Genomic DNA, 13,812 nt, shown 5'->3' on the forward strand with positions numbered 1-13,812 from the left:
AAACCCTCTGTACCAGACTTCAATCCGGGCGATTTATGGAAAGCAAACGTTAGCTCACAAGACATTGACTGATCCTTCACATTTCTGTGGAAGATACCGTGCGATTGCAAAGATGCGGCAACCTGTCCGAATATCATGTCAATGGCCTGGATTGACTTCTGGCAAGCTTTTGATTGAACCTCCCATTGACTTATCTTCTATCGGTTAAAAATGTAAAAGATTCATCCACACAAACTTAGATGCCTATAAAGATTAATGCCCCGTTGGAAAACTAGATTTACTATCTCATCTGACAACGATCAAGCAACGACAAGCAACGCCACCTTTCTCGGGGGTTATTTTTCAGGTCGATAAAATGAGTCCTCTGCTCGCTTGCAGCAATAAAGAGCGGACTAGACAAGTTGTATGCTTGCTTATGATTCTTCGGTAAAAGAAAAACCACTACGAGCAGAAATATTTGTATATACAGAATGAAATCTACGCTGTTTACAGTGTGTATGATTAGACAGTGTGAAGTTGGTATTGTTATTCAAATCTTTATGCTTGCAGTGGTTATTCTATCGTATGTAACTCGCGGCTAAGTTCATAACATATCTAGTGTGCTCTGAGGAACTATTCACTAAGAAATCTCAGTTTGTTGCGCTGCAAGTCTTGAGAAAACTCTTTGAAGAACTCTTGGAACACTTTTTAGCTGAGTAAACTATCAGTTGCAAGTATTGAATTAAAAATTAAAAAAATTAAATCCATCGAAAATGGAAATTTTAAGCCTGATAATGCAAGATATGCAAAAAAGTCAAAACAAGAAAAATTTACTTTTCAAATAGACGAATAGTTGTTCACCTTAGAAGAGCTACAAATTTTATGTAAATCATTTTTCGATAAGATGCATAGTTTTTGTTCCAACTGTGAAAAATAGAATAACAGATTTCTTCCTCGGAAAAAATGATACAAGCCACGAAACAAAATGAGTAAACAAAATTATGCACAAAAAAAAACATCCAAACATTTTTTAATAATCACTTTCTTATAAGGCGCGTAGTTTTTTTTATTTGTGAAAGTAACATCAATGATACAAAATTAAATTTTTAAACAAACAATAGTAATAAAATAAACTTGCAAAGAACTTTTTTTTAAACAACGCAAACTATGAAAATGATTCAAGGGCTTAAACTGTTCATTTTAAAAAGAACTATGAATTATTATATTATACAATGAACAGTTCTTGTTCTAATCTGAAAAATAACATTGCAAAATTTGGTTAAATTGATACAAAATTGTGTTTTTTATAGGTTAAGCACCTTTGTATAAAGATGAAAACAAGGCCATGAAAACGCGTATGTTCAAATATCAATGTATATCATGAATTGTAATTATATAAATTTATTGTAATCATTATATCATTTTTTCAAGATATCTGCAAATAAAATATAATGAAAAATAAGGATCAAATATTAAAGTGATCATAAAAAACAAAAATTGTAGATTATTTTGTTGTATCGGCATTAGCAGTTCCAAACCGATGCACAGAAAAAGATATAATATTCATTTAATATGATAAAGTTAAACTTAATGTAGAAGAGTTCAGTCTTTAAAAAAAATCGGGTGCAAAGCAAGAGATGAGTAATGAGAATCTATATATTGAAGCTGAAGGCGCTCTGACAAAAGGGAATTCCAAATCACTAAATAACAGTTGTCGATGCTTGACCTATAATTTTTAAAGATCTGGGCAAAAATGTGGAGGAAGTGTGATACGAACGAGCGTATTCGAACAAATAACCTCTATTCGATTACTCCTATTAGCCACAAAGTAGCGAAATTATTTGCTCCTCAATGAGCAAGGTAGAGGATTAATCTTCGCCCTTATCTATTCAAGGGGCATCTACTGCTATCCAGAACTGGTACATAACTGGCGGTTGTGTGAAAAGGTGTCGAAGTAAACACGAGGAGACTTCTTCAGAAGTTCTACCAAATTAGGGTTAATCGCAAGTCTTAATGTATTTATGAATTTAACAGTCTCACGAGAGAAAAATAAATATACCAGCCAACTGGGCCTCTGGAATAGCTCGAAGTTGACTTGTTTAATTATTACCTTTCTATTTTGTTTTAATGGTTTTTGAGTTTACGTCGGACCCGGTACCCGGTCTTTCTAGTCACAAATGCACCGATTTAACCTTATCGGAATGCTTAGTAAATCTAAGCCCCTTATCGTCATCAAGAATTACATTTTGTCTCTTACCTCCATTTTTATGTCCACAAGGTCGCCTACGTCAGCGTTCAACGGTTTTGCTTTAAGGTCGTAATGTGCCTTGGACCGTACCTTGGCTACTATGAGGTTTTCGCGGCAAGTGTCCGTAAGTCTATTAATCGCATGACCAATCCCCTAAGATAGGTTCCGTAAGTGTCTAGTATTTCCTCGGAGCTCAAAACGAGCTCAAAAGGCGTGAAGTTTGTGGCTTCGTGGGTCGATATATTATAAGCGAACAGCGCATATGGAAGGAGCCGATCAATCGATAGCCCCAACAGCTATGAGCAACTTTGTTATAGGGCTTACTGGCTCATAATCCGCAGCTAAAAAATGTACAATATTGTCACGCGGCAGACGTTGCGGAATCGTCCTTTTTTGCACTGGAAAGCCGAGGAGTAGGTGCACTTTTAGATGGACTTCGGAATCTATGTGTGGTTGCTGGGATTTCCAGGCTGCAACTTCTCGCTGATTCTGAGCTCGTCGCGCTCTTAGCCTTTTTGCAATCTTGTTTCCTTTCAGGCTAGGTTCAAACGTCAGCTTGGTCTTGGAAGATTTGCGTTTCTCATCTTTGGGCTCATCTCGGGCTTCTTCTTGCAGCAATTCCAGCGTTTCATCTACAGCGGGGATTCTCGACGTTCCTTTCGGTCCCCGGTTTTGTTTGAGTTTCTCCCTTGCTACTTATTTAGCGGCTTTTCCAGAAGAACTGATCGGATACGCATTCAAACCTAAGGGACGAATATGCATAGGAAACACATCCAGCGTCTCGCATGTTTGCGGCTGATGTCGATGAATCTTCGGAGTCGCTTTCGCTCGAGTCACTTTCATTTACCTCGTCAACAGGGTTTGACGATAAGGCCTCCAATAAGCTTCTATTATTCCATCCATTAACCTTGCTAGACTTGCACTTATAGTTATAAGAGTATTCTTGTAGCTTTAGCAACCACTTTGTAAGTCTACCCTCTGGGTCCTTCATGGAGGTCACTTAGCACAGAGGCTTGTCGTCACAGGCGAGAATAAACTTTCGTCCGTAGAGCTGCGGGCGGAAATTCTTAAGGTCGTATATCACGGACAGATATTATCTTTCTGCCTTCGTATAGTTTCTTTCATGTACGAGGTGTGTTCAAAAAATAAGGTGACTTTATGGTTTTCTCAAAAAATATTCATTTATTCCTCAATATTTATGTTGTCCCCTTCAAAGTAATCCCCCTCAGATATAATACACTTGTGCCAACACTTTTTCCAATCATCGAAGCACTTCTGATAATCATTTTGTGGTATAACCTTGAGTTCTTTCAGCGATGCAGTTTTTATCTCCTCAATCGTTGAAAATCGATGTCCTTCCACGGGTCTCTTCCATTTTGGGAAAAGAAAAAAGTCACTAGGGGCCAAATCCGGTGAATATGAAGGCTGAGGAATGACTGTGGTGCTGTTTTTGGTCAGAAAATCTTTTAAAATCAACAATGAATGAGCAGGTGCATTATCGTGATGCAAAAGCCACGAATTTGTTTTTCAAAGTTCCGGACGTTTTTTGCGTATCGGCTCTCGCAAACGGCGCATGACTTAAAGGTAAGACTCCTTATTGACCGTGTGACCTTGTGGTAAGAATTCCTGATGAGACGATTGGGCTTTAGTTTCGACGTCATAACCATATACCCACGATTCGATCCCAGTTATAACCCTTTTGAGAAAATCAGGATCATTATTGACTTCATTCAACATTTCCTGAGCGATGGTCATGCGATGGATCTTTTGATCAAAATTAAGCAGTTTTGGAACAAATTTCGCTGACACACGTCTCATGTCAGAAACGTCTGAAAAGATAGCATGGCATGAGCCAATTGCTATGCCAACATCTTCAGCAACTTCTCTGGTGGTAATTCGGCGATTTTTCAACACCATTTCTTCCACTGCTTGAACGTTTTCATATGTTGTTGACGTGCTGGGACGTCCAGGGGGAGGTTCGTCTTTGACATCCTCTCGACCTTTTTAGAACAGCTTGTACCACTTATACACATTTTTCTTACTCAGAGTAGACTCACCGTATGCAACTGTCAACATTTCAAGAGTTTTAGAGCACTGGATTCCATTTTTCACACAAAATTTATTGCAAACTCTTTGTTCCATTTTTTTCGGAAGAAGAAAATCGCCGAGCACACCAAACCCTTCTAACCTTTTACGCCTATGTCAGCAGCACAACACGAGCTATATTGTCAAAACTGTGAACATATGATCGTGACAAGTGTACCAACACAACAAAACAAAAAATGTAAAACTTGATGTACGTAGCCCGCGAAAATTGAAGTCTCCTTACTTTTTGAACACACCTCGTATAGACAGGGCTCTAGAGAAATACGCAATGGTTAGTTCTATCCCGTCTACTTCTTACGTGAGTACAGCGCTGACTGCAATTTTGGAAGCATCGGTCGTTAATTTAAAGATCTTTTCATAGTCCGAGTATTGTATAATAGGACTTGAACACAAAATCTTTCCTGATTTACGGAAAGAGGATCTTTGTGGTCGGCCCCAGTAAAATGATGTGTTTTTTACATAAGTCGAACAGAGGCCTTGTTATCTTAGCAAAATTCTTAACGAAACGTCAGTAATACCCGGCTACTTCCAGAAACGCCCTAACCAACCGAACTGTACGAGGTATAGGAAAATCTCTGATGGCTGTTAATTTCCTAGGATCGGGTCAAACCCCGTCTCGACTGAAAATATGCCCTAGGCAGACAACCTCAGTTCTCAGAAACTCGCATTTGTCAGGTTGCAATATGAGATTTGCATCGCGCAACCTCGCAGACAATCTGGCAATTATTTTATCGTGTTCTTCGAGTATCTCAGAAAAGACTATAATGTCGTCAAGGTAATCCAGTAATTCCGTACCCTATAGGCCGGTGAGTACTCGATTTATCACACGCTGAAAGGTGGCGGGGGCATTTTTTATCCAAATTGGCATCCTCTTACACTGGAAGTGCTCATATCTTGTCGAGAATGCTGTTTTGGGTTGGTCCTCGCGAGCAGTTTCCACTTAATGAAATCCTGAGGCCAGGTCAAAAACAGAAAAGTATTGGGCATTCCCTAGTCGGTCTAGGATATTGCTTACATTTGGGAGGGGGTAGGAGTCCCCCATTCTCTTTTCGTTTAGGGCACGGAAATCATTTACCGTTTGCCTTTTTTTTCCCATACTTATCGGGTTTCTTTGGAATGAGCATTAAGGGCGAGTTATACGGCGGTATTGATTCAAAGATAAGATCGTCATTGATCATTTTTCTTACCAATTTTTTTGCGATTTTCTCGTTTTTCTGCAGATTCCGATACTTTTTATGCATAACAGGCTCATCATCAACTGTCAGAACATGATGTTTTACCATATTAGATACTGATAGTTTATCTCCTGGCAGTAGAAATCTGCCGTGTCCACTAGCCACCCATTTTTTCTGTATGGCAGTTCTTCTGGATTGACATGATCCGTCCGTATTTTTCTAAAGATGGTTTGGATCCTTTCCGCGATATTTATCGGTACGGCCGGAATATCGCAACTGTCTCCGTCGCTAGGAAACGTTACATATTCGAACGGGATCAATTCTTGCGGAGGAATGTTAATTTCCACGTCAGATTGTGTAGTATTGATCGCCAACACGTGACATTAGCCGTGTTTGCTACGAATTGCCGCATTCTCTATGAAAAGTCCCGCTTTCGTATCCAGCAATGGGAGGTACCCTTCTGTCAATTTTGCATCCGATACCGATATTGTTATACATTGCCTAGTTCCGGCCCGGATTGTTAAAATCCGGGGAACAGGCTTTACTTCTGGTTCTAACTCAATCCTCGCTTTTATTGATTCTGAGTCAATAAAGGGGATAGGATCCACGGGTCGTGACTGGGTTATCAACGCATTATAGAAAAATGAGAAGTTTGACTTTTCTTGTCTGAGATATGCGCGTCCTAGAATTTCCTCTACTGAGACCGGGAATTGCGGTGACACTACATGGAAGAGAACTTTTTTTATCAAATATCTCTAGTACCGTAGTACCCAGGGTATAAATTTTGGTTAGAGACACCCCCGTTATGGACGAGATATTCTCTTCGCGTATTGGCGTGTCCGATGCAAGTGCAGATACTTATTGCTCCCCTCACTTTGTATATTTCGACTGTCTGAGGAATCGAACTGTCGATTGACGCTCCGGCACCTTAGAACCCCTCGGTGCTATCGTCCGTTGGGTTCCGACAGAGTTTAAATCACTCCGCGGGGCGTAGCCTGGTGACGGAGGACGTAGGGAGTTTCAGTCTGATGAAGATGGACCATAACCCTGGGTATAGTGCAAACCAAGATTTAAGGGAACCGGCACGCAATTATTCTTCTGATATTCTTGGTTGTGATGCCCTGTCTCTTGGAGAGGCGGCGACCCACGCGAGTAAGACACGTTAGCCGTTTGTGAGTAGGCCTGCACATGAGCGGGTGGATATCCACACTGGGGTGTCGGATACACGTGGTAATACGGGTTTCCTGATGAGGAATTCCGTAGAATACGTGAGACCGGTAGTTCATCTCTCCTTTCACGCCATTGGGGATCCGGATTCGATAAGCGGTGACGTCCGGAAGAATATTGCCTTCCGTCGTATCCTTGTACTCTGTGTTCATATGGATCATATAATAATGCTTCTTCCGCGTGGTGATAATCTGTTTACCAGTATCGTAGGTAATATTGCTGCAATTGCTCCGGCATCAGTTCCCTCGGTTGATGCTTGGCTCTGTATGACGTATAGCGTGAAGATCCCTGCGGTTCTCTGCGCTCTTCTGCATTTTTAGCATGCTTGAAAGCGCTCTCCAGAGTTTTTGGACCTCTGGCGTCGACGGAACTCGAGACATCGCCTGGTAGACCCCTCAGAAATGCACTAAGCGCCGCGGCGCGAATTGGTATCATCGTGGTCGTGACAATATCGTGAGGATGTTTCGCTTCGAGGGCTGCTCTGGGATAGGAGTGAGTGCAGACGGTCATACATGTCATTTACTTTTTCGTCGCGATTCATCGTCAGACGATAAATATTCACCACATACCACACGACGGGCTTCCCTGGACCGAACCGCTCTTTTAGCAAATCTATAAGTAATTTAATCGTTCCTACGGATTCAATAAGGTGTGTCTCGATTTGATGAGCAACTAACGCATGTCTCGTAAACTGACTTACCAGCTCGCTTTCTGATAGGAAACTTAAGGTAGAGTCTCGACGAAAAGTTACGCGCACATTGCCCCTGCGAAACGATGTGGAATAAATTATCATAACGGTAGTTCTCCATTACAATATGGGACCTTCGGCTCATTATACAGAGGAGGCGTTTTGCGCTTGTTAATTTTTCTCCTTTATTTAGCCTTTCCGAGTTTCTAAACCGAGAACGGTAATATCAAATTGTCTAATTTCTCGCTCTGCGAGCAACTGCTAAATGCACAAGTTCTTCCAGGTTATTTAATAGCATTTCAAAAATGCGTGAAAACTCTGCGTCGGCATTTATGATTCGCTTAGAGTGTTCGGAGTTTGCCTGGTCTGACCCATTATCATTCTCAGTAATGAGCAACTCAAGTTTTGAGCGCGCGGTTGCTAGTTCTACTCTCTCGTGAACCCTTTTTCCGCCGCGACGCCTGTTCCGATCCTTAGCAGGAAGCATAGGCCGGATAAACACCATATCTTTTTTTTGCCTTTTTCTTATCAAACAAATAAAAAATACAAAATAGATACCGGAAAAATAGGAGCAAATCCTCAGCCGATTTCAGGCATGGAATTGGCCCTGCATTTCTGAAATTCTTAGTTCAACTGTTCTTTGATTAGATAGTTTTCATTTTCAAGCTTCCTTTGCACATAATAACTCTAACGGTAACAAAATCTCTTCGAAACTCTAGGGCGCGTTTTTCTCCACTTCACGTTGCACTACACTTTTTCCAATATCTTGCTTATGGGCAATGGCGCACTCGATACGTTCCCTAACTTTTCTGCCCCCGCGGCACTTTCTCTTGGACTTAGTCATGTCTGAGATTCTTCGAAAATGGACAATTTTCTCAAACACTCACCAGCAAACGGATATCAATAATAAAAATAAACCATTACAACATTGTGAATAATATATACAGTTGCGCACTCTTGACGCCGTTTGCTTTGCCGCGGCGGCACGAACGATTAAGAACTCGAAAAACATTACGCTGCCGAAGCGGCACAGATCTTATTCTTGTCGAGAGTTGTGTGACCATCAAATCTTATTTCGAATTCAAATCGTTCTAGTTCAATATTTTTGTGTTATTAATGGACAATAGCTTTTGGGAAGAAAGAAAACCTATTTCACTGCTGTCACCAGCTATTTGTTACGAACGAGCGTAATCGAACAAATATCCTCTATCCAATTATTTCCATTCGCCACAAATTATTTTCTCCTCATTGAGCTAGATAGAGGGTTGTTGTTCGCCCTTATCTTATCAAGGGACATCCACTGGTGTGCAGAACCGGTTCATAACTGGTGGTTGTGTGAAAAGGTGTAATAGTAAACACGAGGAGAGTGCGTATGCATGTTGTGCGTTTCACACTCACCCTACCTCGACGGTCTTAGCGTCTACGATGAATTAGAGAGAAGAGCGCGAGTCCGCGTTTTGAAAAAACCATACAAATATCAAAATTGTTTTGGAAACAAGCAGACTAATCAACCGGGCCTTTGAAATGGCTTGAAGCTGATTTTTATCGTCCACTATGTTTTCTGTTACTCTTTAGAAGTTCTACGAAATTAGAGTTAATTGGAAGTTTTAATATATTTATGAATTTAACAGTCTCACGACAGGAAAATAAATATACTACAATGCAAAATTTTCTACATTACATGTTAAAAACTATTATATCAAATGTCTATTACAATTTTTTTCTGTGTACCTTGGTCTGGTACTGCTTATACAAATATTGCAAAATAATGTTCACATTTTATTGTTCCTGATCCTAATAGGGCCCTGCTGTGGCTGTTTAATCCTTTTCCCTTTTTTAAGTAAAAACTACAATCATAAAGTGAAGCTGAACATTTTTTCTTTAATTTGACATTAAAGAAGGTTCTCAAAGTACCTACCGCCTTGACGATTACATTCTCATTGCGATAATTTTGCTTCGCGCTCAACAGTTAAGTTATACAGACTCTAATTTTTTTAACTTTGAGCTAATCGAAAAATTCGGCTAGAATAGTTTTAAGATATATTTAGTATCTAGTGAAAATTTCGAATGAAATTTTTGAATCTGAAAAAAAAGACTTTTTTCCATTTTTTGAAAAGTTTCAAATTTTGGAAAATGCTCTCAGTTTTTTTAATTTTGATTCGAAATATCTGAATAACAAACTTAACCTTTATGTTGGGCACCTTCAGAAGTGTATGAAATGCGGACTGTAGCATGTTGTAGGCGTGCCTACAACATTCAGGTAGCCATACATACATATAGACATGCAGACAGACATACAAACAGTAACAAAACTTTATGATTTTCGGATTCTGAGCGTGCCAAAATGTAAAGATCCGTTAAAAACCAGAGATCGAAAATTTGAACGATTACATTACACTCTCATAAATGAGAATGTAAAAAGTCTAATTCATTGCGTCAGCATGATTTTTTAACTAAAGGTGTGATTCCAGAATAAAAAAAAAAGAATTTTGTTTATGTTCTACATTAATTTTAAGCTGAAAAGATTTGATGTTGTTTCTCTAGAATTCGTCAAAGTGGATTTGTTTATAAACTCAACTGTTTAACTTTTGTTTTGATAGTTGCTAATACGTACTATATATCTCTAAATTTTTAATCTTTACGAACTAATGCTTCACACTGAGAAAAGTGTTTGAAAATGTAACTTTTCTGGAAAACAATGAAAGCTAGAAACGTAAACATCTGTCATTTGGTAGACAGATGTGGCCTTTATTTAATATATTAAATTAATATTCGTGAGGAAACTACTGCATGTGAATATTATAAAAATAACATAGTTTGGGAACAGTTTGATAAATATAGTTTTATTTCAGGCTGACTGGATGGACGAAATAACAAGGCTAAATGCTTTAAACAGACTTGCATCTATGAACAGTTTTATTGGATGTCCGAATGAATTATTCGATGACAATATTCTTAACGAATTCTTCGAAAAGGCTGAAGCATCCCCGAATGACTATTTTCAAGCAGTATCAACCATTGCTGTTTTTAGTTATAACTATGATTTCAATCTATTAAGGGAGCTGGTAGACACAACACACTGGACTCTTCATTCCGAAACTTATAATGTAGGCCCTGTCTTCAATTATGATGGAAACGGCCCTGGCAAGTCTATTTTAGTGATTCTTACGAGACAGTAAACGAGTTTTGGTTTAAGTATGGGCCCGGAAAACATTCGGTATTTTGTTTGGATTCGTATACTGCTCCAAGTAATAGCTAATAAGCGAACTTATAAAAGGCTAGATTGATACAATATGCTTTTCAAAAATTGCCGATAAAGTTCGCTTTTGAAAATTTCACGTCGTTACATGGAACACAGTGCAAGTCTTTTAACTACGGGTGTGATTTGGAAGTAATTCGAGGAGAGATGGATCTAGAGGAGAGATGGATCACTTCTCGGCATTTCGAGCCTGTCTCACCGACAGAGCTGAATTTTTTAGAGTAAGTGTGTCATGCTACACAGACAAAAAGTTTCAGATGTCGCGTCATCGCGACGTTTCGGTGCACAGCTTCAACAGATTCTTTTTTTGATCTGCGCGAAAAATCGACGGAAATTTTTACTGTGAGTCAAAAACAATTCGTTTATCGTTCAGTGATAGTGATTTCTGCGAAAAGCTATACGTACATCGATTTGTGGGCTATTTTTGCAAGATAAAAAGGCATCGCCGGTAATGCTTGAAAATAATTCCTTAATTTCTTAAACACCCTTACTATTTTTTGGCATTCGAGGAAAGATGGACCATATTTTTCGAGAAGAGATGGATCAGTGACAAACTTTATTATACTTTGTTTATTATTACTAAGCAACTCATTTCCGTCAGTTGGAGTGACAATTTTGAAAGTTATGTGCAGGGGCCGCACAATTTTGGCGTGCAGGGCCGTGCTAAAGTTGAAAGGGCCTGGGGCAAGACAAAATTCGAGACTTTAATTTTCATTGTACTTTTCTTACTTCCTAATTTTCATCTTACTTTTTACTTCTTTATTTCATTAAAAACACTTCAAAATAAATAAAATTATGATTCTTTGTCAATATTTGTATTAAATATGATGGTATCACTAATTTTTTATTCCTGATCCATCTCTCCTCAATTTTTTTTTCAAACATCTCTGACGATGTCAAATGTTGATACAAACAAAATTTATATTCGCATGGTTCTCTTCATAAGGACTAAAACTAAAACTTATACGGACTGATATTTTTTGTTGCTGCAAAATCTTGGTTTTATAAAGGAAAACAAAAAAAGTGATCCATCTCTTCTTGACTCACCCTAATTAACTTATGTCATCAGGTCATTTTTATCACTCAAAAACTCAACTAAGCAAAAAAAATAAAAAAAAGTATATGTCTACTCGTTCTGGAAAGTGGAGGATTTTAGCAAAGGGGATGGACTAGTCTCGAAAATTCTGAACTATAAGCCAATTTAATTAACATTATTATTGTATTTATCCTACAATTCAGGACGATGAGACCCTTAACAGAATTGGAAAATTTATTTTTAATCATTGTCTAAATCTCTACAAGATTTTAAAATTTCCTACTGAACTACTTACTAATCATAAGAATGATACTTTCTGAGGAAAAAATTAAGTTTAAAACAACTCTTAGGTTTAACATGTTTGAAGCTCGCCGTGCATTTCTTTTGCATGCGAAATGCGTCAGCTAAATTGCTTCTGCAGGCATTTCTGTCAATTGCGCATCGCGGTCCATGTAACGTGTGTGGATTTTTTTAAAGTCATTTTTCTTAAGAATTGCCGAAAACGCATCTTATTACATGAGCATGCAGAAGTTTGGTCATTAACAATCACCGGAAGGAGTATGCGTGAAAAAAAACGAAGGGTTTAGGATCCCCTTGTAAGGATGTATTGTCTGTATTAGAGAAAAATGATTTCTTATTACTATTATAAAGTAGGCAATCTAAAACTTTTATTTACTGATATATGTAATATGAATTCAAATTTTTAGATTGCCCTGCTGGAATTCTACGGGATGTTTTTTTCAAAAGGCATGCGTTGAGATACATGAACATGGCTGGCATTGGTTCTTTTAATATAGGGCAAATCATGACTTTTCTATTTACTGATATTGATGCCTATATGACTCCAGAAACGAAAAACATATATCTTGCGAAAGCTGATTGCATTACTAAACAGTACAGCAGTTATACTGTTGAAGAAGTCGGTCTTAAGGTGTGTAAATATACATAGAAAAAAAAACGGTCTCAGTTTTTGTATCTTTCATCACACAAACGTATTTGGAAATTCACCTGTTTCATTTTTCGCGGTCACAATTTATTTTTAAGCTGATGGAAAAAAACTAAATAGATTGCTTTTAAGGTTTGTATCGCTTCAAATGGAGCGGTTGTGGTTGAATTATATTGAAGTAAGTTTATTACCATGCTTTTGATTCTAAATTGCACTTTTTTATGCACGAAATTTTTTAAATAATATTTTTAAATAGTTTCATCTCCTCAGAAACTTTTCTAATCCGTCTTTCTGATCCATTTCTAATGTTGTCAAGCAGGGAATCATGATATAAATATGCATATTTTTTTCATTTGAACTTGCAAATAACAAACTTAGTTACACTACACGAATAGTTGAATTTAAATAAAAAATATTTAACAATTTTCAGGTGAATGGTACTTTAACGCAAATAAGCAACATTAATGACAACGCAGGACTAAAATTAGCATACGGAGCATATCAAGAGTGGGCAGAACGAAACCCACCTGAACCCAAATTGCGCGGATTAACAGGTTATTCAATACCACAGATTTTCTGGATTCTTGCCGCTCTCCAACAATGTGACAAATACACACCAGAATTTTTGAAGGAAATTGTTGAGACAATTGACATTAGTCCATCAGGAATCAGAATCATAGGTACAGTGTCTAACAGTCCAGAATTTGCAAGAGACTTCCATTGTCCGCCTTGTTCCAAAATGAATCCATCCAATAAGTGTTCCGTGTGGTGAACCATTATTCGAAATGAATATTTCACTGTTGAATGACTTTTTAAATTTACTACTTATTTTAAATGCACTGTTATTGTCGATTCAAATTTCTGTTTAAATAATCTTTGTACACACAGCCACTTAACTATTTTGGGTCATTTGTTGTATCCAAATTTACTTACGAGGATATATGCTTTTTAAGTAATGCTTGTCTTGTTGTAAGAATACACTTAAGGTCAGGTTTGACTATAATTTTAATAATAATGAAAATTAATTATTTTTCGAATTGCATGCTTCATATTTAAAACATAACTGTTTCCGTATTTAGCTTTAAAAATAAATGTTTTACATGTACTTAACCATCATTCTTGAAAAATGTCATATCATGAAATATGCT

At 37.9% G+C, this 13,812-nt stretch overlaps 1 protein-coding gene across 1 annotated transcript in view; it reads left to right on the top strand.

Moving 5' to 3' along the window:
- LOC117170232 (neprilysin-2-like) overlaps positions 1-13,701 on the top strand; it is a 28,377-nt gene extending 14,676 nt beyond the window's left edge. The window contains exons 6-8 of the mRNA XM_033356857.1: positions 10,276-10,567; positions 12,426-12,649; positions 13,095-13,701. Coding sequence (XP_033212748.1) covers positions 10,276-10,567; positions 12,426-12,649; positions 13,095-13,436 — 858 coding nt within the window. The 3' untranslated portion in view covers positions 13,437-13,701. The remainder of the gene's footprint in view (positions 1-10,275; positions 10,568-12,425; positions 12,650-13,094) is intronic.
- The last annotated feature ends 111 nt before the right edge of the window (positions 13,702-13,812 follow it).

This window comes from Belonocnema kinseyi, chromosome 3 (assembly GCF_010883055.1).
Source record: "Belonocnema kinseyi isolate 2016_QV_RU_SX_M_011 chromosome 3, B_treatae_v1, whole genome shotgun sequence".
Classification (NCBI taxonomy): Eukaryota; Metazoa; Arthropoda; class Insecta; order Hymenoptera; family Cynipidae; genus Belonocnema; species Belonocnema kinseyi.